The sequence below is a fragment of the Aotus nancymaae genome, unplaced genomic scaffold, assembly GCF_030222135.1.
Source record: "Aotus nancymaae isolate 86718 unplaced genomic scaffold, 86718_ANA_hifiasm-v0.15.2.pri h1tg000051l, whole genome shotgun sequence".
NCBI lineage: Eukaryota > Metazoa > Chordata > Mammalia > Primates > Aotidae > Aotus > Aotus nancymaae.
The window spans coordinates 14,841,856-14,867,113 of record NW_026988465.1 but is presented as its reverse complement, the minus strand read 5'-3'; the positions used below and the strand labels follow the sequence as shown (position 1 = coordinate 14,867,113).

The following is a 25,258-nucleotide window of genomic DNA, read 5'->3' as shown; positions in this document are numbered from 1 at the left end:
GGGGCGCGGGAAAGAGGCGGGGCGCGGGCGGAGAGGTGACGGAGGCCGGAGGTACCCGCCCCTGTGGACCGCGGCCTTGGCAGAGAGTTCCCGCCCCTGGGGAGGTTGGCGATGGCGGAGGCGAAGGCAGGCGACCCGCTGTAAGCGAGGTAGGCTCCCTAGGGCTCAGAGGGTGCGGGCCGATATGCTGGGAGTATATGCGCCTGTGCTAGGACTCCCGGGAATCCTTACAAGCATGGACAGCCCGGCGATCGGCCCTATGAAGTAAGGTTCAGAAAGCAGAGGGGAAACTGGGAATAACCACGACGGGCTGTAAATGACCTGAATCCAAGGTCCAGGATATAAAGTGCCTGCAAAGCATTGCTATGTTTTAGTGATTTTTTTTCTTCCCTTTTAGTTTTTTTCTTTTAGAGACAGGGTCTCCCTCTCGCCCAGGCTAGTGTGCAGTGGCATAATCATAGCTCACTGTAACCTGGGACTCCTGGGCTCAAGTGATCCTCCTGCCCCAGCCTTCCCGGTAACTGGGACTACAGGCTCCCTGCACCATGCTTGGCTAATTTTTCAGATTTTTATTTTATAGAAACGAGCTCTCGGTTTTTTCCCCAGCGTGGTGTATTAATGATTTTTACGAAAAGAGAAGTACTGGCAAATAGTGAGTGATTCCCTGGTGATGTGGGAAACTGCAGAGCTGCAAATATTCTATCTCTTGCTCTGCGGTGGTTACGCAGGTGTATGCCTATGAAAAAAATTCAGCGAGTCATACTCTTTTAAGATTTGTGCACTTTAGGGAAGTTTCTTTTCAATTTAACGAAAAAATAAAACCAAAGCAGAAACTTTTGAAAAGGTGAGAACAGAGACTAGAACGACTTGAGGACTTGGACCACCAAAGGAGCATATCTACACTTCCTGTTTGTGAGCAAGAATTATTGTAAAATTTCCCTTCCTTAATTCTTGTAATGTGCACTTTTTTTTGTGTTATAGAAATAAACTTTACTTCTCCAGAAACGGTGTGTACAAGTGGAGTCCGTGCTGAGAAATTGTTAGAACAGCTAAGACGTTGAGCTCAGGAGTTTGAGACTCACCTGGGTAACATAGCGAGACCCTGTCTCTACAAAATATTTAAAAACTAGCTAGGCATGGTGGCGCACCCCTGTAGTCCCAGGTACTCAGGAGGTTGAAGTGGAGGATCCCTTGAACCCCAGTGTTGGCAATGGTAGTGTCATTGCACCACTGCACTCCAGCTGGGGGAATAGAGGGACACCCTGTCTCAAAAACAAACAAAGTAAACAAACAACTAAGATGTGATTAAGTTATGCGCATGATTTTGTTATACACTTAGTTCAAGTTTGTGTGAAAGGAATAGAGTTGTGCTTCTCCAGGCTGCTGTGGCTCTATGATAAAATTATGCTTCTCTTTTGAGTAGAGAACTGTTTTATGAAGCCTTGAATCTAGGTTCCAGAGTTTCTGAATGAAAACGAAGATGAGAACAGTGCAACATTCCTTTGTTTTTCTGTACCCAATATAAATCAGATACTTTCTGCTGACCTCTCAGAAAACTCAGAGTCACCTCCTGATACCATCAGGGTCTTGCAAAAGCCATTTGTCTACAAATGTTTGCTAAGAAGTGAGTTTCATGTTTCCAAGTAATGAGAGAAATGCCTCCTCCCTATATCCTAAGCATACTGAGGTCAAATTTGGCAATAAAAGGGGAAATTTTCCTGAAATACGTGCTTTTATTTATGCAATGTTTGCTATTTCACAGATGAATCATTAAATAGACCAATCAATAATAGCATGCTAGTATAATCCAAACTAGTTTCACTAACGATTTAAAGGGAATGTTAGAATTATGGCGTTATATTGTCCTTAATATTGCAAAGTTGACATTGAAAGGACAGCTGTTTTCCTCGTACATTCAGATGGATCTGCAGTTATGGTCTGACAGCTGAAGAATGAGAAGTTCATAATTTAGAAAGGAGAACTCTATTTCTCATAAATGGTTTCAGACTGTAAGGTAGCCATTCTGACTGGCTGAGCAGTGTAGCCTCCAGCCAGGAGCCGGAAACTGACACTTCCAGGGACAGGCAAAGGGAACAGGAATTTATGCTGAGGAAGGTGGCCAAATATACATATTCAGTAAGCTGTAGGATGACTCATGAATATTTACAAAAGGAGGAAAGGTACCCATCTGTAGCATGCACAAAAAACGGCGGTGTTAGCACAGTCAGAGGATAGAGTTTTTGACCCTCTTACGTCAAAAGGTGAAGTAGAGGACAGAAAAAAACCCTTACTGTGCATTCTCAGTAGACTGGCCAGAACCACTCTGGTCTGTGATGTCTATCAGGCACAAAAGGAAGAGCAGCATCGAGGGGTTGGTTGATATCAGAGGTATAATCTCTCGTTTCTGTTAAGCCCTTAGGGAACAAAGCCTAATTGTGGTTAGCAAGAGAAGAGGTATAGAGTTGTATCTGACACTCTATCTGCTCTTGGCCCAGAACTCAGTTTTCAAGGTTATTCTGGGGTCCCGTTAGCCAAGAAAGCATACAGTGAGCTGAGATCATGCCACTGCACTCCAGCCTGGGCAACAAGAGCAAAACTCCATCTCAAAAAAAAAGAAAAAGAAAAAGAAAAGAAAATGTGCTTTCAATCAGTTGAGAGGCTTTGAATTTTATTGTTAGTTTGCATTCTACATGTCTTTTTTCAGTTTCCCTAGTGTGCATTTCCCATACAAAAAAAGAAGCTATAGAAAATTATTTGAAAATACAAATGCATTGAGTAGAGACAGGATATTGAACCACAGTTCAGTATCTACTTATTTGTTTTTGCTCCCTCCTGAAAATAACAGGATTGTTTTTTAAGGCATAAAGTATTAAGATAGCGGGGACAGGAGAGACAGAATTAATAAAATTTTGGAAAGTCAAATGGACGAGTGGGAAAGGATTTTGCAACTTCAAGGAAGCTGACTTCTAAACCAGCAATGAGGAAAGCCATTGAGCACCTCAGTTTGCATTATAGAATCCCCAAATGCTCAGGATTAGCACCATGAAGTTACCTCCATGAAGTGTGAGAGTATGGTTGAAACAAGAAGGATTGTTTGAAATGCTAGTTCAAAACAGGCCAAATCTCCCGATCCCTTTCTCAATTTCTTGCAGCCAGGTGTGTATATCTCACCACACCAACAGGCTTTTGGGAGTTTATTCTCTGGAAAGGGTAAAACAAAGAGTGTCCAGATTGAGAAGATATAATACACAGTTGAGCATGGGAGCATACAGAAAACAGGAGGATTAATTGAATACAGAAAACTGGATGCTGGGACCCTCACCGACTTCTCTTCTTCTTTTCCTATGTGAGTATGTAACAGTGGCTCCAATGACTAAATCCTGAAGACAGGAATTGGGAGATCCATCTATGGAAAGTCTGACTAGCACAAGGAAAATAAAGACATTAGCTGGGCATGGGGGTGTGCACCTGCAGTCCTAGCTACTTTGAAGGCTGAGGCAGGAGGATCACTTGAGCCCCGGAGTTTGAGGCTGTATTGTGCGACTGCACTACCACCTGGGTGACAGAGTGAGACCTGCCTCTAAAAAAAAAAAAAAAAAGAAAAAGGAAAAATAAATACATCTAGGTTTCCAAATGAAATCCACTCACATCACCCTACAGTATAAGCCCCGCCCACATTCTTTGCCTTTATTCACTTTAGTACCTATTCTTTGTTGTTGTTGTTAAGACCAGGTCTTGATCTGTAGCTCAGGCTAGAGTGTGCTGGCACCATCAAAGCTCACTGCAGTCTCAAACTCCAAGCCATCCTCCTGCCTCAGCCTCCTGAGTAGTTTGGATTACAGGCATGCACCACCATGTCTGGCCAATTTTTAAACTGTTTTTGTAGAGATAGGGGTCTCACTATGTTGCCCAAGTTAGTCTCAAACTCCAGGCCTCAAGCCATCCTCCCACCTCAGTTTGCCCAAAGCACTGGGCGATTGATAGCAAAAAAGGAAAAAAAAAAAAAAAGTTTGAAAAATGAAAATTAAGGTAAATCTTTCAGAAAATAGTGCAAAAATATGAAGATATAGAAAAATGGAAATAGAAAAAATGAGGAATTTACCATACCATCTCTGAAGACTCTAGAGACAAATAACAGGGGTCCCAGAAAGAGAAATGAAAAAGCAGAGGGACGGCCAGGTTCAGTGGCCCACGCCTGGAATCCCAGCACTTTGGGAAGCCAAGGCAGGTAAATTACATGAGGCCAGGAGTTCGAGACCAACCTGGTCAACTCTCATCTCTATTAAAAATTACCTGGATGTGTTGATGCTCACCTGTAATCCCAGCTACTCAGGATGCTGAGGTGGGTGTGACTTTTCACTAAACCTTTAGGGTGCCAACAGTCTATGGCCCCCACACTTCTAACCAAGAATTTGATACCCAGCAGAGCTATACATCAAGGATGAGGAATAGTCCAACCTTGTTTTATACATGCAAAATTGGAAAACAACATTTTTCTTCCTTGTGCTCTTTCAGGAAGCTCTGGAGGTTGGGCTTCACCAGTATAAGGGTGGTCACTAAAAAACAACAGCAGCAAAAAAGAGTAAGACGTGAAATAAAGAAAGCAGGAGATTCAGACAAGAAGGAAATCTCCAGAATGATGAAGAGACCTCCCAGAAAGCTAGCTGTCTACCAGAATAGGGAGTGATCAGGGCAGATTCCAGGAGAGAATTCTCCAAGATGATACCGAGAAAATATGACTGGAGAGACTGAGAGTGTATTGACAGGAAATTGGGACAATTGGCAGAATTTAGAGTTGAATTAGTAGTAAGTACATAGAAAGTTCAAGTCAATCACCAGTGGCCAATGATTTAATCAATCATGCCTACATAAAGCTTACATAAAAACTTTATGTAGCTTACATAAAAACCCAAGAGGATGGGGTTTGGAGAGCCTCCTAATAGCTGCAGGTGAAGGTTCCTGGAGCTACATATCTCTTCATCTATATCCTTCACAGTATCTTTTATAGTAAACATGCAAAGGTAACTAAGTATTTCTCCGAGTTTAATGCACTCTAGCAAATTAAGCAAACCCAAAGTGGAGGCTGTGGGAACTCCAACTTGAAGCTGATCGAGGCCTGGACTTGCGACTAGTGTCTAAGTGAGGGGGATGTCTTAGAGACTAAGCCCTCAACATATAGAATCTCACGCTATCTCCAGATAGGTAATGTCAGAATTACATTAGAAGACACCCAACTGGCGTCCAGTATTTGGTGTGCTGGGGGAAGAATCCCCACATTTGGTCACAGAAATCTTCTGCGTTGATGATTGAGATGTTAGAGTGGAGGAAACATTAGTGTTAAGATATAACAGTTTATTTAATGATTTCTTGTAATGTGTAGTAAGGGGTATGCCTCTACCACCAGACTCACTGGAAGTAATTTTTTGTATCACTTTTTATCGGATATTGGAATGGCTAGGTAGTGACTCACACTTGTAATCACAGCACTTTGCAAGGCCAAAGCAGAAGGATCCCTTGAACCCAGGAGTTCTTTGTTGCCTGGACAACAAAATGAGACCCCGTCTCTACCAAAAAAAAAAAAAAAAAATACAAAAATTAGCCAGATGTGGTGGTGTGTACCTGAAGTCCCACAATCCCAGCTACTTCAAAGGCTGAGGTTGGAGGATCACTTCAGCCCAGGAGGTTGAGGCTTACAGTAAGCCAAGGTCCGCAGCCTGGATGACAGAGCAAGAGGCTGTCGAAAGAAAGAAAGAAAGAAAAAGAAAGAAAGAAAGAGAGAGAGAGAAGGAAAGAAGGAAGGAAGAAAGGAAGGAAGGAGAAAGAAAAAGAAAGAAAGAAAGAGAAAGAAGGAAGGAAGGAAAGAAGGAAGGAGGGAAGGAAGAAAGGAAGGAAAGAAAGATTAGCCGGTGTGGTGGCGCACACCTGCAATCCCAGCTACTTGGGAGGCTGAGGCAGGAGAATCACTTGAACCCAGGTTGCAGTGAGCCAAGATCATACCACTGTACCCCAGCCTGGGCAACAGAGTGAGACTCCATCTCAAAAATAAAAACAAAAATTAAAAAAAAAAGAAAGATATATTTTTAAAAAGTTATACTGCCAAGAATAACAGGTTTTCATTTAGCTCATCGATAAAATTCCAATGACCTTAAACGACAACATTGCAAATATTTTCCACTTAGGCACAGAAGACATACTCTTGAAAGACAAAGGTGTCTATGAAACTATGGATGGTACAAGAACGTCACTTGATATTGAAGAGTACCCCAATACTGAGGTGCAGAAAAACCAAGTACTAACTCTGGAAGAATGGCAAGACAAGTGGGTGAACCGCAAAACCGCTTTTCATCAGGAACAAGGACATCAGTAAGAAACATTTAATGAATAATAGGGAAATGCTCTATCAGAAACTGACTTTGAGATAGAAATAATAATATAAGTATATATTATTTGACTAATTTTTAAGATGCACATTTAATTCTTCACACTTTTGTGTCTGTGAATCACAGTGCATCTGTGGCATGATGTAATTTAATTGGCAGTGTCTTTTCTTTCCACAGTGTGTAAACAATGGTGTGACTTACAACTGATATCTTAGATTTATAAAATATGTTCTCTGATCCCCTGCACCATGTATGTATTGGTCATGCATATTTATACCTACAACAGGTGCTCAAGCAATGTTTATATTTACGATTCTTTATACTGAAAACCAGTGGTGTCTGACTTTGCTTTCCAATAGGATGTGTTCAGATGCGAAATAATTATCTTGGCCAGGCGTGGTGGCTCGTGCCTGTAATCCCAGCACTTTGGAAGGCTGAAGCAGGTGGATCACAAGGTCAGGAGATCAAGATCATCCTGGCCAACATGGTGAAACCCCATCTCTACTAAAAATACAAAAATTAGCTGAGTGTAGTGTCACACACACCTGTAGTTCCAGCTACCCAGGAGGCTGAAGCAGGACAATCGCTTGAACCTGGGAGGTGGAGGTTGCAGTGAGTTGAGATTGTGCCACTGCACTCCAGCCTGGGGACAGAGCATGACTCTGTCTAAAAAAAAAAAAAAAAAAAAAAATCCCCATGGTGGGAGAAGTTGCGAGAAATTAAAAAGTGAGCTAGGATATTGTGCGATGTAGTAGTAGTCCTCATAGCAGCAATTAGTCATTGGACCAGTGCTAAGTGGTCGTTACAGACATTCCTTGTTCTGGGCAGCCATGCGCATCTCCCCAGGAGATGACATCGTCATCATTGTAGGGCTGAGGGCCCCACAGGGTCGTGGGATGTCCCTTATGCTGTGCTGAGGCACAGGATCCGAGAAATAAAGAGACAGGGCACAGAAGCACAAGGAAAACGCAGCTGGGCTCGGGGGGCCATGCCACCTCTGAGCGGAGTCAGGCGAGGCCCCGAATGTCCAGAAGCATCTGTATTTATTGTGTATAGGTTAGGGGGCAGGGCAGTGAATTAAGTCATCTTTAAGGATAGTGATAGGGTTGTGAGCAATAAAACAAGGGGCCCACCCCCATTAGGTCACCTAGGCTAGGAGGTGGACAGTGTGCAGCAAGGGGTCCATTCCCATTAGGTCACCGAGGCATGGAGGTGGGCCGTGCGCAGTGAAGAGGGTGCAGTGTGCAATACCTCTCTCTATGGGCAAGCTACTTATAAGAAGATTTATGGGAGGATGCTTTGAGTCACACAGCAGTGACAGAGCTGTCAGGGTCTACGCCACCTGCTGGCAGCTTCCAGTGAGTTCTATAAGAGAATGCTTTTTGAGTGAGCACAGTAGCAAGAGCTGAAAAAGTTCACAGTCACCAAGATGGATTGCCGTTCTGAGGGCAGCCTTCCACAAGAACTGGAGCAAGGTCCTACAACTCCTTTATCAGGAGGAGTGGCTCTCGCCCCAAGCCTGCCATACAGCGGGTATCTTTACGATACTGAACGCTGCCGCCTGGGCCATGGATTCTTGTCCTAGTATAACTGTTTTCCCCTTAAATCATGCTTGCACTGTGTCTGCTCCAGACATTTCTCCGACTATAAGCTGCTTTTTCCTTAATTCATACTCTGTACTGTGTCTACTCTAGGCATTCCTCCGATTATGAACTAAGATATAGTTATATGTATATGGAAATAACTGAGTGGTGAGATATTCTTCAGGCACTCATTCTAAGAACTAATATACGATTATATACAGGGGATTGTATAAAGGGAAATAACTGAGTAGTAACACTATAAACTGAGATATTCTCCAAGCCCTAATTGTGCCAGGATTCTGCTTAGCTCTCCTTCCTCAGTGCCTATATGGGGGTTACCCACATTCATCATCCCAGAAACACTGGGTTATCTCTGTCATGTGGATGGCCTTAGAAGAGCCACATCTCCACAGAGGGAATTACAAGAACTACAAGAGTTAACACTTCTCAGATTTACTTCTAAGGTTTGAGTACATGTTTAGAAAACTTACAGGAAACGAATATTGAAAATCCATGGCTCCAGAGGCTCCATCACCCCAAAATAGTATATATTTAGAGAATTAATAAAGAATTTTTGGCCAGGAGCAGCGGCTCATGCCTGTAATTCCAGCACTTTGGGAGGCCAAGGCGGGTGGATGACGAGGTCAGGAGATCGAGACCATCCTGGCCAACATGGTGAAACCCCATCTATACTAAAAAAATACAAAAATTAGCTGGGCGTGGTGGTGTGTGCCTATAATCCCAGCTACTTGGGAGGCTGAGGCAGGAGAATCACTTGAGCCTGAGAGGTGGAGGTTGCAGTGAGCCAATATTGCGCCACTGCACTTCAGCCTGGTAACAGAATGAGACTCCATCTCAAAAGAAAAAATGTTCAAAACATACCCAAGAAAAAAAAATTATTTTTAATTGCTAATCAGGAAAGCCCTAGGTGTAAGTCAGATTTACCACTGACCGGGTGTGTGTCTACGCAAGTTACATAACTATTTCTTCATATGTAAGCTGGAGATCATAATAATTAATAGTATCTGCTTATTAAGGTTGTTGGGAATATTAAGTGAGATAATGAATGAAAAGTAGTCACTTACCATACAATTGTCCTAAAGTTTGTTTTTTCTCCTTAGGCTACTAAAGAAGCATTTAGATACTTTTCTTAAAGGCGAGAGTGGACTGAGAGTATTTTTTCCTCTCTGCGGAAAAGCAGTTGAGATGAAATGGTATGAGCAGATAAACATTAACACAGTTCTCTTGTCGTGATGATGAATTCTTTGGATGATTTAACAGGCTGTGAGTTTAAAAACTCCATTTTTAGGAAATACATAGGAATTCCTTATTTTTCTATTAGTGATGTGTATATAATTGTAAATAATATTCTCAAACAGTAAGAAACAACAGAACCTGTAATCCCAGCACTTTGGGAGGCCAAGGCGGGTGGATCACGAGTTCAAGAGATCGAGACCATCCTGGTCAACATGGTGAAACCCCGTCTCTACTAAAAATACAAAAAATTAGCTGGGCATGGTGGCGCGTGCCTGTAATCCCAGCTACTCAGGAGGCTGAGGCAGGAGAATTGCCTGAACCCAGGAGGTGGAGGTTGCGATGAGCCGAGATCGCGCCATTGCACTCCAGCCTGGGTAACAAGAGCGAAAATTCCGTCTCAAAAAAAAAAAAAAAAAAAAAAGGAACAACAGAAACGGGTATGACCTAGTCTTTCTGGATTGAGTTTTGACATTTAAAAATCAGTTTGGAACCAATGGTGGGGAGAAAAACCAGCCTTCCCGTGTACATTTCCTGGATCCTTGTATGTGGTTCAGTTTTTGTAGATGGTTTAGGTATTTAGCTAAGTTAATTTTAGATATTTGAAATGGTGGTGGACAGAGAAATTCAAAATGAATTGCAGCTTTTTGGCAGGACAGGGTTCATAGTCCACAGTTCAGCTCAACCTTCTCCTCCCATCAGGGAACACAGGAGTTTCTGTTATCATGAATCATTGTTATAAAACCAGTGATTAAGAAACTATTTCTTGTGAGTAATTCTCTACAAAGAGAATTCACTTTAACAAACCACTTTTACTGTGAGTTACCCTAAAGTCACCTCAACATCGTTCTCTATACAGCACTCTGTTGTAATGATAATATACACATACAATCATACCTGCCAAGATGTGTATTTATTTATAAGCTTGAACGTTGAGAACTTTGATCACTGAGCAGGAAAGAAAAAAGAATGTATGTAAAGGTTAGTAAATGGGCCAGGTGTGGTGGCTCCTGCCTGTAATCCCAGCACTTTGGGAGGCCAAGACAGAAAAACCTCTTGAGCCCAGGAATTTGAGACTAGCCTGGGCAACATAGTGAGACCTTGCGTCAAAAAATAAATTAAAAATAAAAGATTAGTAAATGTAAAATATAATAACTTAAAAATGGTCTGTTTTGAATATAAATATCTGTGACTAACACAGAGTATGCATGCACTTTTGGGAGCTGATTTTCAAGTAGAGACGATAGAATTTTTGCAGCCAGCCCACACTCAACTGTAGCTGAGAGCCTTTATTAGATGGCTGCTCTGACTTTAAGATTCAAGTGTGGGCATGAAATAGAGAATATTTAAACTATATTATTACCCCTATATTTTAACCAACTCATTGAGCCACAAGAGATACTTTCAAAACCACCCTCAAAAAAATATTAACTCTATAAACAGACTGTCACACAATGTCATCATAAATAGTAACAATGCAGTATAAACAGGTTTTGAGGCAACATTAGGAAAATGTTATGAAATAGCCAATTAAATGTGATTGTTGAATATTTGGGGTCTAAAGCCATTTGTAATAAAAATGTTATAAATGTAATAAAAATGTTTAACCCCAGCACTTTGGGAGGCGAAGGTGGGTGGATCACTTGAGGTCAGGAGTTTGAGACCAGCCTGGCCAACATGGTGAAAACCCATCTCTACTAAAAACACAAAAATTAGCCAGGCGTGGCGGCGCATGCTTGTAATACCAACTACTCAGGAAGCTGAGGCAGGAGAATTGCTTGAACCCAGGAGGCAGATGTTGCAGTGAGCCCTTGCACTCCAGCCTGGGCAACAGAGCAAGACTCCGTCTCCAAATATATATATGTAAATACAGTTATATATATATATATCAGAACTTTTGCTACTGTAATTACATGTAAGAAGTTAAGTTATGATAATAGATGATTTTTCATTTATGTAAGTGATCTGTGTTTTGAGGTCTATATAGACATCAGATGTGAATAGAAAAACTGACCATGAGGTAAGGACAAAAAGCATTAAAATGAAATGTTTAATATATTTAGGTTTTGTTTTTTGGTTTTTTGGGAGAGTCCCACTCTGTCACCCATGGTGGAGTGCAGTGGCATGATCACAGCTCACTGCAACCTTGAACTCCTGAGCTCAAGAGATCCTCCCTCCCAACATGCTGCGATAACAGGCATAAGGCACTGCGCTTGTCCTTACTTTGTTTTTATTCCAGGTTGTAGTAGGCTATGCTTCATTCTTCCGTCTGTCAAATGGGAAATAAAAATGCATGCAGCTAATCTGAATAATGTTTTTGTTTACATTTTGTAACTTCAAAAAATGTATAGAGAATTTTAAAACTCCCTGTATGTTTACAAATGTTTAAATTTACCCTAGGAAAGATGAAAGATGAAAGACAAGTTATTAATATGTTTCATTTTACAACTAAACAGTTCGTCCTCTGCCCACATTGAAAGTATGTTCTCTTTTGCAGACAAAAGGTACAGTCAGTCCTGCTATATTTATTTCAAAACTGAATTCTAACTCAGTTGATATATTAGGGAACAATCTGAGCATGAAATAAATTTCATATTTGCTTGGGTGTGATTTCGTCTACAAGAAGCCTTAGGTAAAAGCAGAAAACTGCACCCGGCTGAACTAAGCCATGTATGAATAGACAGAATGCACAAACATCTCCCAGCTACCTCAGTAAACATTAGATCTTTTTCACAGTGAAGTGCCCTATTGTAGTATTTATTTCTTAACCATTTAGCATGTGTAAAACTGTTACTATTAGGTTCCTGGTTTTTGGTTTTTTTAATGTGGCACTAACAAAGGTTTTAAATGCTGTGCCCTCACTTTCCCCACCAGCATGGTGATTTTTACTGCATGATGTAGCAAAGTGCAGTGATTTCAGAAAGGCACATGTTGCATTATAACAGAACTATGTTTTTATTTCACCAGACATAAAATCATAACTGTGCCTAGGTACTTGTGCTACTAGTAATGTTTTCTCTTGCGTCCAAGATCCTGAGACTGAATTCTGTTCATTACAAAACTTACCAGGACTGTACTCCCAGCACTTTGGAAGGCTGAGGCAGGCAGATCACTTGAGATCAAGAGTTCGAGACCAGCCTGACCAACATGGTGAAACCCCGTCTCTACTGAAAATACAAAATTTAGCCAGGTGTGGTGGGGCACATCTGTAATCCCAGCTACTCGGGAGGCTGAGGTAGGAGAATTGCTTGAACCCAAGAGGTGGAGGTTGCAATGAGCTGAGATTGTGCCACTGCACTCTAGCCTGGGTGACAGAGTGAGACTCTGTCTCAAAAAAAAATTTTTTTTTTTTTGAGGAAAAGCTTTTTCTCAAAATTACCAGGAAAAGGCTGGGTGCAGTGGCTCATACCTGTAATCCCAGCACTTTAGCACTACAGGAGGCTGAGGCAGGCAGATTGCCTGAGGCCAGGATTTTGAGACCAGCCTGGCCAGTCTGGTGAAACCCTGTCTCGACTAAAAATACAAAAATTAGCTGGGTGTAATCCAGGCACCTGTAATTCCAGCTACTTGAGAAGTCAAGGCAGGAGAATCGCTTGAACCCGGGAGATGGAGTTTGCAGTGAGCCAAGATTGTGCCATTGCACTCCAGCCTGGGCAAGAGAGCAAGACTCCGTCTCAAAAAAAAAAAGAAGAAGAACTATTTGTATATGAAAAAATATACAGATTTTTGGATAGTGTTTATTTTAAGTAAATGGAAACCACAAGATTAGTATAGAAATGAGTGCTAATATTCTAGACCCGTTCACTTCAATCAGTAGCTACTAGCCACATGTGACTATTTAAATGTAAACTAAATAAAATTTAAAATTCAGTTCCTCAATCACAAAGAGCCAAAGCGATTAATGGCTGTTTAATCGGACAGCACAGATACAGACATTTTCATCACTGCAGAAAATTTTTTAATGGACAGTACTGATTTAGAGAAACTGAAAAGCATTTCCTCTAGTCAAATCAATTTGTATTAAATCAGTATTTTAAATTATATATCTATCATTACATTCCAACTGTTCCATACATAAAAAATAAGATATATATAATTTTCCAAATTTTTATTGTTTCCTGAGGTAGTGTAAGTCAGTTTTTCAGAATTTTTATAAAGTTTGAAAATAATATAGATCTGCTTTCCTCCATGTTCTTTAAAATCCTGTGAACCTGAATTCATATAAATGCCATTAAATTAAAGAAAATATATGCTTACTCCAATATAACCCTTTATTTAGTCATTTGAACACATAATTTAAGTGTAAATGTATGATTTTATGTAGGTTTGCAGACCGGGGACACAGCGTAATTGGTGTGGAAATCAGTGAACTGGGGATACGAGAATTTTTTACAGAGCAGAATCTTTCTTACTCAGAAGAACCAATCACCGAAATTCCTGGAGCCAAAGTATTTAAGGTTTGTTTTGGTTTGGGTAAATAATTGTATCCATAGCCCCACAAAAATTTTTCTCAGCCTGAGTATTGTACGGATACCATATATGTGTCTGATGGTTTCTATTTAGCACACAGATTCCCTAGGCATTATATAGTATAAGGAGCAAGGGCTTAAAAATACAGGTGATAGCTACCTAAATAGATACAGACATACGTATATAAAAGCTGAGGTCAAAGCCTCTCTGTACTCAAGTTTTTAGGTTTTCTTCTATTTTTATTAACATGTATTTTAACATGTGCCAGACTCTGCCTACAATGTTGAAAAGATAACACAGCCTCCCACCAAAAAAAAAAAAAAAAAAAAAAAAAAATCTATTGGTTAAGGAGAGAAGAGAAACAGAGACTAAGCTATTCGTAATGCATGGAGCTAAGTGTAAAGACACAGAATACTAAAGGAAGAGATGAGAGTTACCTGCCTAGCCTGGCGGTGCTTCCTGAAGCATGGTGACAGATAGAATCAGGCAGGGCCTGGGTCCACGGTCTTCCTGATGCTTCCAGACAGGCCCCTGCTCTGCCTCCTATGTTCACATAGTTTGCCGGAACAGAACCATAACACAACAGGCCATTCTGGACTGTAATGTTTCTCTGTGCCCATACTTCTCTGCTCTAGTCTGTCCTCACTGTGGTCAGAGACTGTGTCGAATTCAAATCTACTCTCTAGAACCCAGGATAGGTGTCTTTTCTACTAGGTGCTTGGCAAATAAATGCTCATTGGCTGAATGAATGAGTGAAAATGGAAGAATCAGCACGATTGCACATTTCCTGAATAACTTAAAATATCTGACTTTTCAATATCACCTTGCCTGGTAATTGGTTGACCTGCAAATTTATCTTTAGCAGAGTAAAAATATCACTCTGCTTAGCCGGGCTCAGTGGCTCACGCCTGTAATCCCAGCACTTTGGGAGGCTCAGAAGGGTGGATCACCTGAGGTCAGAAGTTCAAGACCAGCCTGGCCAACATAGTGAAACCCCGTCTCTACTGAAAACACAAAAAATCAGCTGGATGTGGTGGTGGGCACCTGTGATCCCAGCTGCTAGGGAGGCTGAGGCAGGAGAATTGCTTGAACCCAGGAGGTGAATGTTGTGGTGAGCCGAGATCGCACCATTCCACTCCAACCTGGACAGCAAGAGCAAAACTCTGTCTCAAAAAAAAAAAAAAAAAAATCACTCCGCTGAAGGAAACATTGCTAGAATTTTATAGCAAGCTCTGAAGTGAATAACAGCCAACTGATCTTCAAGGTTATCCTCTATGATTTTCCTCTGAGTTGGCCCCAAAGAACCCCACACATGTTTTAAAAGAAAAAAATAAGGTGTCAGTAAAGTGCAGTAAAATTATTTACTTTCATTATGTTTAATTAACACATTCTTTCTTTAGCACCTTTGCTTTGCCTGGGCCCTCTTTCCTTGACTATTCAAGTAAGTACTAAGTAAGTAAAAAAAAATTTTTTTTTCCATTATTTCGTTACAGAGTTCTTCGGGGAACATTTCATTGTACTGTTGCAGCATTTTTGATCTTCCCAGGTAGGAATTAATACTACATCTGCACCTTAAAAAACTTGAATGCTTGCTAGGCAGTGCAGGCATGGGAGCGGGGGTCTCTTCATCACTCTCCTCCACTGGTGTAACATCCACAAAGCATTTTTTTTTTTTTTGAATGTCTGTTCTGCAGATATTTTTATTACACACTTGTCTGCACATTTTAATGTGTTTTGTCTTTGGTTAGCTCCCAAACTATGGGAAACTGAGGCAGCTAGGGAAAAAGAAAGGTGAGTGAAACAGTGTCTTCTTCCTTGCACGTGAGCCTATAATAGAAATGAATTTCAAGCGCTGTAGGGAGGTGAGAGCTCATCTCCTAAAAGTCCCTGATACCTGAGCCAGAGGCTGGGAGCAGAGTTGTCACACACTGTCCTTTGTTCCCTCTTCGTGCCCCCACATCGTAACAGGATGAGGAGGCTGCTGCCACAGGCTCCTAAAACCATGACGGGATGGATAGTTCTCCACACCCAGGTCCACACATAAGGACTTTATGAGGAAAAGCAGACCTGAGATCCTAATACCTTGACAATTGGTGAAGTACCAGCATGCGCCATGGGGGGCGTTGTTCATCTTGTTAAAGATTTGATTTTACTCCCATAAAATGTCTTTTCTCTTTCTGGCAGGACAAATATTGGCAAATTTGACAGGATTTGGGATAGAGGAGCATTAGTTGCCATTAATCCAGGTGATCGCAAATGGTAAGTAATTTTTCTTTTTCTTTTTTTTTTAGCCTTCTGAATTTTTTAGTATATTATACTTTTTCTGGGTTGTAGAAAATCAGCTAGACTTTTATGAGTTTGAAATACCTTATTATATTTGGAATTCATAAAAACATAAATCCAATACCAGCTTTGTTTAAAAAGTATAGGATTTGGCTGTAGAGACCTGCGTATAAGGCTATAAGGCTTGTGGCTCTATCACTTTCTTTTTCTTTCTTTCTTTTTTTTTTTTTCTGAGATGGAGTCTCAGTCTGTGGCCCAGGCTGGAGTGCAGTGGCATGATCTCGGCTTACTGCAACCTCCGCCTCCCAGGTCCTGGTTCAAGCAATTCTCCTACCTTAGCCTCCCAAGTAGCTGGGATTATAGGCACGAGCCACCATGCCCAGCTAATTTTTGTATTTTTTAGTTTCACCATGGGGTTTCACCATGTTGGCCAGTCTGGTCTTGAACTCCTGACCTCATGATCTGCCCGCATTGGCCTCCCAAAGTGCTGGGATTACAGGCGTGAGCCACAGCACCTGGCCGGCTCTATCACTTTCAAGCTGTGTGGCCTTGGTCCGAGTATTCAGCTTCTCTAAGCTTTGGTTTACTCCTGCAAAATGGGAATATTTCTGTAATACTAACACAGTCCTCATCACCTCCGCTGATAGAACCAGGTAATACTTACTGGTCACTTGCCTATGCCAGATATTGTTCAAAATACTTTATGTGGGCTGGGTGTGGTGGCTCATACATGTAATCTCAGCACTTCGGGAGGCCAAGGTAGCAGGATTACTTGAGCCCAGGAGTTTGAGACCAGTCTGGGCAACAAAGCAAGATGCCACCTCTATAAAATATTTTTAAAATTAGCTGACTGTGGTGGTATGTGCTTGTAGTCCCAGCTACTCGGGAGGCTGAGGCAGGAGCGTGAGCCCAGAAGTTCAAAGCTGCAGTGAGCTATGATCATACCACTGCACTCCAACCTGAATGACAGAGCAGGACCTTGTCTCTAAAATATTTAAAAAGAAAAAAAAAGCAAAATAGTTTATGTGGTTTAATATTTAATTCTGTGAGGTATAAGCTACCATTCCATTATACAGATGAGGAAACTGAGAACAAAAAGATTAAGTTACTTGTCCAAAGTTAGCTGGTATGTGACAGAGTTGAGATTCAAAACCAGAGTGTTTGGCTTTAAAGTCCACACCTGTGGCCGGGAGTGGTGGCTCACACCTATAATCCCAGCACTTTGGGAGGCTGAGGCAGGTGGATTACGTGAGGTCAGGAGTTCGAGACCAGCTTGGCCAACACGGTGAAACACCATCTTTACTAAAAATACAAAAATTAGCCTGGTGTGGTAGCCTGTAATCCCAGCTACTCAGGAGGTTGAGGCAGGAGAATCACTTGAACCCAGGAGGCAGTGGTTGCAGTGAGCCAAGATTGTGCCACTGTACTCTAGCCTGGACAACAAGAGTGACACTCCATCTCAAAAAAATAAAATAAAATAAAATAAAGTCCACACTCATGATTCCTTTGTTAGACTACCTCAAAGGGTTGTTGTGAGAATTGAAAGAAATGAAATACATGGGAAGTATCTTGTCATCTCTAAAGAACTGTATAAATAAGAGCTGTTATTATTGAAGCATTTGTTATTGATGTTTTTGGTGACCATTCTTATTATACCCAGTCTTTTTAGAAAATAAAATTAAAATATGAAGAAGCATACTGAGTAAAATGTGACCACATCTGTATACTTTTCCAATTCAAATAATGTCATTTATATACTTACTTGGATATAGTATGTAAGTATTGAATTATTTAGTTGTATGGAACAGATTCATCACTTGGCCAAAAAGGAGGCTGGGCGTGGTGGCTCATGGCTGTAATCCCAGCACTTTGGGAGGCCGAAGTGGGTGGATCATGAGGTTAGGAGTTCGAAACCAGCCTGGCTAACATAATGAAGCCGAGTCTCTATAAAAATACAAAAATTAGCCTGGCATGGTGGCACACGCCTGTAGTTCCAGCTACTCGGGAGGCTGAGGCAGGAGAATCGCTTGAACCTGGGAGGTAGAGGTTGCTGTGAGCAAAGATTATGCCACTGCACTCCAGCCTGGGCGACAGACCAAGACTCTGTCTCAAAAAAAAAAAAAGGTTAGGCTTCACATCAGTGAAATAAGATTTTTATTTTTAAAAATTGTTTCATCAGTAAGACTTATTGTCAAACCTAATCTTTTTAAAGTAGACCATGCCACATCTTAAGTATTATGCTCCCGTTTCCCCGTTTGTCACCGCCCCTCCTTTATCTCTTTTCTGGAACTCCCATCCTCCCCGCGACGCCTAAAATGAAAAGTCATGATTCCCCAAGGAACCACCATCCTTGGCCTTTCACTCTCCTCTTACGCAAAATTTGTCAATATTTGTCCCACCAGAAAGAAAAAAAACATTTTATGAGAGAAAAATCAAATCTTTAATGATCAATTCTGTTACTTTCATTCAGCTATTCAACAGATATTTACTAAGTTCCTGCAAAGCTCTAAATATATGCTACGCCAGAGATGGGGAAAATAACTGAACAAATGATACATGGCATTTGCTCTGACAATCTTTATATTTCCAGCACTGTTCTTTCTCCCAAACATCCTCATCACGTGTCCAGTGTGTGCTTTGCATTTTCCATGTGACATCAGTGTCCTTTCACAACTCAAATATCATGGAGACCTCTGTCTCCATAAGACACATTTGTATACGAATCCCCATCTGTTAATGTCTAAATCTGTAGATGTTTCCCACTCCCTAAAGATGTTCATCCACTCCTTAGAGGTTAGTCTTTCTACAGGCTCTGGTTGGCATGGTAAAATCCACCAAGCAGTGGGAAGCAAACTGAAAGTCACCAAGTGCAGACCAAGAGCAGACCCAGCGTTTTGGGAGGCCGAGGCGGGTGGATCACCTGAGGTCGTTATTTCCCCAGTGTCTGGCATAGTATATATTTAGCACCTAGTAAGAGCTTAATAAATGTTTTTTGAATAAATGGATGGAAGATGTGAACTGCACTCTGAGCAAGGGCGGTATTACTTTACTATGTACTGGTAGTATCTTAGGGTTTTTTTTGAGACAGAGTTTCACTCTTCTTGCCCATGCTGGAGTGGAATGGCGCGATCTTGTCCCACTGCAACTTCCACCAACTGGGTTCAAGCAATTCTCCTGACTCAGCCTTCTGAATAGCTGGGATTACAGGCATGCGCCACCATGCCTGGCTAATTTTGTATTTTTGATAGAGATGGGGTTTCTCCATGTTGGTCAGGCTGGTTTCGAACTCCCAACCTCAGGTGATCCGCCCGCCTCGGCCTCCCAAAGTGCTGAGATTACAGGCCTGAGCCACCACGCACGGCCGTATCTTAGTATTTTATGTATGTGCTGGTACTTAGTATCTTAGTTCTTTATCTACGTGCTGGTACGCAGTATTTACTACGTTAGCACGTCATCCTGGTGCTCTCGTTAGGACTGGGTGTCTTCTGCTTAGATTGCACATTGTCAGGTACTAATATATTTTCTGCTGTAACTCTCGAGTTCTTGCCTAACGTAAACCAGTAGGGCACACCTCATTTTTCTGGATTTTTTGAGACTGGTTGAGAGAGAAAAAGTTCACATTCTAAGAGGAATGAAGTCTTTCAGTCCTAGGAAACCCTGCCAAACCAGTCTGACATGGCCTTCATGGGGACAGCAAGTTTCTTCTGAAAAAGAAGAATCAGAAAGTTAAGAAGTAACAGTTTCTGTTCAAAAGTTTGCTTTGGTCTGGTTCTTTCACCTACAGGGAAGAGTGATCCACTGTTGAATTCTCACAAATTGTGAGGTGGTTACTAGTCTTATCCTCATTTTATAGGTGAGGAAACTGAGGTACGGATAGGTTAAGAATTTTGTCAAGCTTACATAGCCAGTCAGAGGGCTGGGGTTTGAGCTTGGGCATCTCACAGAGTCCACACTCCTAATCTCCACATTAGCCTCACCAGCATCTCACAAACCTCTAGACAGAGATCACAGTCTAGCCAGGCTCTATAGAAACTGGAGTGCCAGGAGCCCAGGCTCCTTCCTCAGAGTGGGGAAGAGTATCCATCTTTGTCCTTGGCCTGTCTCTCATGGCGTCTCTACTTCCCTGCCTGCATCTCCTGTCCTCTCCTTATCCCTCAGCTTCCTCCATTTCTATTTCCACCTAGCTGACTTGCCTTCAACCCTCAGCCTCCTTGCTCCAATCACCGTAAACACAACTCCAGCTTTCAGTAGGACCACAGCTAATTAGCACTTCCTCTTTGGTCTCTTAATTCAATTTCCAGGTGAGTCATCTGATTGGTCAACTCACTGTCTGTACCTGGTCTGGCCCTGACTTCTCCTTACTCTATTGATGGGTCCCATTAGCATCAGCTTCCCACTCTGATCCAATCAGACCTGGCTCCCTGAGGCTTCTACTCAAAGGACAGTTTCATTGTACTCATGGTTCATGCCACACTTGCAGAGCTTTAATTTCATGCTACCTTTTTTTTTTTTGGCCTGCTTGTTATTTTCATCTCTCTCTAATTAAATAGAGGAAAAGAATGGTGTTTTCTCTTACATAAGGCCCCTAGAGGTCCCAGTCACCGAGGATATTTGTTAAATTGCAGCATCCCAGGTCCCACAGCAAACTGACCGCATCTTTTCTTTCAACAAGCACCCCGGTGATTCTGACACCCAGCCTATTCTAGAAATCACTGTCCTGGAGCACACAGGCATCCAAGGTCAGCAGGCCCTCGAGTACCACATCGGGCCAGAAGGAGCCTCTGCACATCCTTATGTGATGTCTTCTGCTCTGATAAACTCTGGTGGAAGCAGGCCTCGATTTGATTCCCTTCTGGACCAATTTCCAGCTTAGGCAGGGGCCATAATTTGCTAAACCTGTTTCTCACTTTTAAAATGAAGATCAACCTCTTGTAATTATTAGGAGAGTTAAACTCAGTAATGTCAGTCAAAGCAACTTCTGGCTTCCTTCTCTGCCTTTTGTCCCCTCGAGCCTTTGTCTGTGTAGAGAAATATAACAAATACCTCCTTGTGTTCTTTTTAGCTATGCAGATATAATGTCGTCCCTCCTGGGAAAGAAGTTTCAGTATCTCCTGTGTGTTCTTTCTTATGATCCAACTAAACATCCAGGTAAAGTTGTTGGGTGTTTCTTTCTTTTTTCTTTTACCAGTTGCCTAGTTTCTTAATATCAATTCTATGACATAGATAAGATATATTTTCCCCTAATTTATCTCACAGGAAGCATACTGCATATATAACAGGGAGATATTCCATTTTTGGCTAAGGGGAATAAGCATTTTTTTCTTTTCCTATATTGTACATGATTTTCTTGTATTCCTTTCCCATTTTGTTTACCATTCACAACTCAGACTATAGAAGAGGGAGGAAATGGATAATCCTGATATAGAAGAAAAGTCTCATGAGTCATATCGTGAGGAAGGAGGAATGTGGTTGGATATTGCATATCCATATCACCCACACGGGTAGTGATGTGTTGGGCAGATGCCTTCACATACACAACACATCCTTATAGCAGCACAGGATGAGAAGTGGACATGGGCAGGTAGGAGTTGTGCAGGAAAAGCTCTAAATTATTATCCTTTTTTAATTTATGAAGTTTTATAATCTATCTATTGCATTCTTTTTTTGTTTTGTTTTGTTTTTGAGACGGAGTCTCACTGTCACCCAGGCTGGAAAGCAATGGTGTGATCTTGGCTCTTTGCAACCCCTGCCTGTCAGGCTCAAGCAGTTCTCCTGCCTCAGCCTCACGAGTAGCTGGGATCACAGGCACATGCCTCTACACTTGGCTAATTTTTTTTTGTATTTTAGTAGAAACAGGGTTTCACCGTGTTGCCCAGGCTGGTCGCGAACTCCTGAGCTCAGGCGATCCACCCACCTCAACCTCCAAAAGTGCTGGGATTATAGGTGTGAGCCACCACGCCTGGTCTAGTGCATTCTTTTATAACTATTTGTTTTGAATCTGTCGAGGATATGTTTTCCTCTGGACTGATTTTAATGCATTCAAACATTGAAATTTAACTTTTGTCATGGCTGGACTTGTAAAGGGAGAAATACACAGACTTAATTTGTAAGAATCTCCTTTTTGATTTTTAACTGAGTTTTTTACATGCTCGTTTGTAAATATTTACATATGTTAGTATTTTTGGTTTTTGGTTTTGTTTTGTTTTGTTTTTGAGATACAGTCTCACTCTTGCCCAGGCTGGAGTGCAGTGGTGTGATCTCAGCTCACTGTAACGTCTGCCTCCCGGGTTCAAGTGATTCTCCTGCCTCAGCCTCCCAGGTAGCTGGGATTACAGGCCTGTGCCATCACACCCGGCTAATTTTTATATTTTTAGTAGAGATGGCGTTTCATCATGTTGGACAGGCTGGTCTCACACTGTTGACCTCAGGTGATCTGCCCTCCTTATCCTCCCAAAGTGCTAGGATTCCAGGTGTGAACCACTGTGCCTGACCAGTATTTTGTTTCTGTTTGAATAAATTGGGGTCTTAAAAATGCATTAAAAGATGAGACCTAGTGTCCCTAATTAAATCTGAGATAATCAAAGGGAAATAGAAATTAATAGAGGCAGAAGTTAGCTCTGCTAATCTGATTTAAATTCCATTCATGAATAGGAGGCCTAATGAAGAACCTTAGGGAAGAAAACACAACAGGCCCTGTCTGGAGGTGGAGGCTGAGAATACTGCTCTTAGAAGTGGCGGAAGCTCAGCTTCCTTATAGTCTATATCCTGCAGCAGAGTGGGAAGGGCGTATAAAATGTAGGTGAGTGCAGGACTTGGTAGAAAATCAGTATGTCGGAACATGATTGAAACCCCAAAGGAATCTGCTGATGGACTCCACTCTCATTTCAATGAGCCTAAGTCCCTTGACTGGCTTAGCCGTCTCATCTAAGCTGAAGATGGTTATGATGGGTATGTAACATTGCCCTCCTCTCAGTAAGCCAGTTTATTTCTTTGGTATGAGATTTGTAAAAGAAGAATTATAAGAACATGCCACATCATCACCTATTTGGATAATGAAGTTGTATGTAGAACAAGTACCCCCAGATCACTAGAAATAAACTGAGAATGTATTTCTCTTTTACCTAGGTCCACCATTTTATGTCCCACGAGCTGAAATTGAAAGGTTGTTTGGTAAGTTTGTGGACTTATGCTGTAAGTTTTTAAATAAAGTCAAGTTAACTCTTTTGGGCCGGGCTTGGTGGCTCATGCCTGTAATTCCACACTTTGAGAGGCCAAGGTGGGCAGATCACCTGAGGCCAGGAGTTCGAGACCAGCCTGGCCAACATGGCAAAACCCCATCTCTACCAAAAATATAAAAATAAGGCCTGTGTGATGGCATGCACCTGTAATCCCAATTACTTGGGAGGCTGAGGCATGAAAATTGCTTGAACCCAGAAGGAGGAGATTGCAGTGAGCCAAAATCATGCCAGTACACTCCAGCCTGGGTGACAGAATGAGACTCCATTTAAAAAAACAAAACAAAACAAAAAACAAAAAACTGTTGTGAACAATTAGTATATTATTTATTAGTATCTAGAGTATGTATATGAAATTTAAAAGACAGATCAATAGAAAATTTAGAATAAAAATTTCAATATTTTATTGAAAATTGTTTTATCTTAGAAAAGGAATTAATCTCTGTAAATATGCTATATATATACATATATATTTATTTATATATATGCCATATGCTTTGTGTTAAGGGCATTTGAACTTTTCTAGAGAGATGGTATATTTATATTTATTTATTTATTTTTGAGATAGGATCTTGCTCTGTCACCCAGGCTGGAGTGCAGAGGTGCAATCACAGCTCACTGCAGCCTCAACCTCCCTGGGCACAAGTGATCCTCCCACCTCAGCCTCCCAAGTATCTGGAACCAGAGTCATGCACCACAATGCCTAGCTAATTTTTGTAGAGATGAGGTTTCACCACATTGCCCAGGCTGGTCTCAAACTCCTGGGCTCAAGTGATCCTCTTGCCTTGGCTTTCCAAAGTTCTGGGATTAGAGGCATAAGCCACCACGCCCAGTGTTTATTTTTACCCTTGGGAGTTAAAAGTTATAATAACAATTTAGAGTTCAGGAAATTTGCCCTTAGCATTCCTTTGTTTTGATTAAAAAGAAGGGAAAAATCTTTAGTATATGCTTTTTTTTAAACTAATTTGAAGGGTTTGTTTGTTTTGAGATAGAGTTTCCTTCTTTTTGCCCAGGTTAGAGTGCAATGGTGCAATCTTGGCTCACTGCAACCTCTGCCTTCTGGGTTCAAGCATTTCACCTGCCTCAGCCTCCCAAGTAGCTGGGATTACAGGCATGCACCACCACCACACCTGGCTAATTTTGTATTTTTGGTAGAGACAGGATTTCACCATCTTGGCCAGGCTGGTCATGAACTCCTGACTTCAAGTGATCCACCCACCTCAGCCTCCCAAAGTGCTGGGATTACAAGTGCAGCCAATTTGAAGTATTTTTAAAAGAACCTCTGATGTCATTCTTCATAGTATTTTAACGTGTTACTCTTTCTTGTTTCAGGTAAAATATGCAATATACATTGTCTTGAGAAGGTTGATGCTTTTGAAGAACGACATAAAAGTTGGGGAATTGACTATCTTTTTGAAAAGTTATATCTACTTACAGAAAAGTAAATGAGACATAAATAAAATTAAATCACATGGACGTGTTTTTGAGGAATTGAAAATTATGCTAAGACCTGAAAATGTGATGGATACATTTTTTTAATTGTTTATAAATCATATGATAGATTTTTACTAAAAATGGCATACAACTTTTCAGAAGAAAAAGATGTAAATTAAAGTAGCTCATTTGGTGAGTAGATTATGATGTGAAAAATTGTAGCTGTGTGTCCTAAAGATTGCAAGATTTTTTTACCAATCAGCATGTGTTACCTGTACAATTAAAAAAAAATTTTTAATGCAATGCATGTTAAATATAATACACATAGAAAAACTGACATTCTTTATGAAATTTAGAATTGTTAAAGAAAGATAACACTTCCATAGGGTTCAAGGTGGTCCCAAGAGTTATATAAAAGATTAGCTTTCACTATAAACCCTTGTCTTTTACTCAAATCCTAGCATCCCTTTTCACATGGTTTCTCCATATATAACAGAATCAAGAAACAGATTTTAGTTAAACAACCTGTACCACAATCAAAAACAAATAAATTGTAATTAAACAATCTATATGAAACAAAACATTCTCAAATTCTAAGAATAAATTTTTCTTTAAGTAA

General features: G+C 41.1%; 2 protein-coding genes across 4 annotated transcripts in view; one reads left to right on the top strand and one right to left on the bottom strand.

Annotated features, from left to right (window-relative positions):
* KDM1B (lysine demethylase 1B) overlaps window positions 1-25,258 on the bottom strand; it is a 109,161-nt gene that overhangs the window by 75,319 nt on the left and 8,584 nt on the right. The gene's annotated exons all lie outside the window — the stretch shown is intronic.
* TPMT (thiopurine S-methyltransferase) lies at window positions 57-25,258 on the top strand. Of its 3 annotated transcripts, XM_021665344.2 has the most exons (10): window positions 59-149; window positions 3,153-3,346; window positions 6,180-6,363; window positions 9,085-9,177; window positions 13,542-13,674; window positions 15,181-15,233; window positions 15,872-15,946; window positions 21,033-21,118; window positions 23,096-23,140; window positions 24,538-25,258. In XM_021665344.2, exons 2-10 carry the CDS (start codon window positions 3,307-3,309, stop codon window positions 24,648-24,650), a joined length of 822 nt encoding a protein of 273 aa, XP_021521019.2. In that variant the 5' UTR covers window positions 59-149; window positions 3,153-3,306; the 3' UTR covers window positions 24,651-25,258. The 3 variants fall into 3 exon arrangements, with proteins under 3 accessions (XP_021521020.2, XP_012331968.2, XP_021521019.2); XM_021665345.2 differs by lacking the exon at window positions 3,153-3,346 and having other exon boundaries at window positions 57-149; XM_012476545.2 differs by lacking the exon at window positions 9,085-9,177 and having other exon boundaries at window positions 58-149.

Excerpts from the sequence above, each read along its gene's own strand:
- TPMT (XM_021665344.2), top strand. The coding sequence starts at position 3,307 with ATGCTGGGACCCTCACCGACTTCTCTTCTTCTTTTCCTAT. Across the intron at positions 15,234-15,871 it reads AGCATTTTTGATCTTCCCAG|GACAAATATTGGCAAATTTG; the intron begins GTAGGAATTAAT and ends TCTTTCTGGCAG. Across the intron at positions 15,947-21,032 it reads AATCCAGGTGATCGCAAATG|CTATGCAGATATAATGTCGT; the intron begins GTAAGTAATTTT and ends TGTTCTTTTTAG.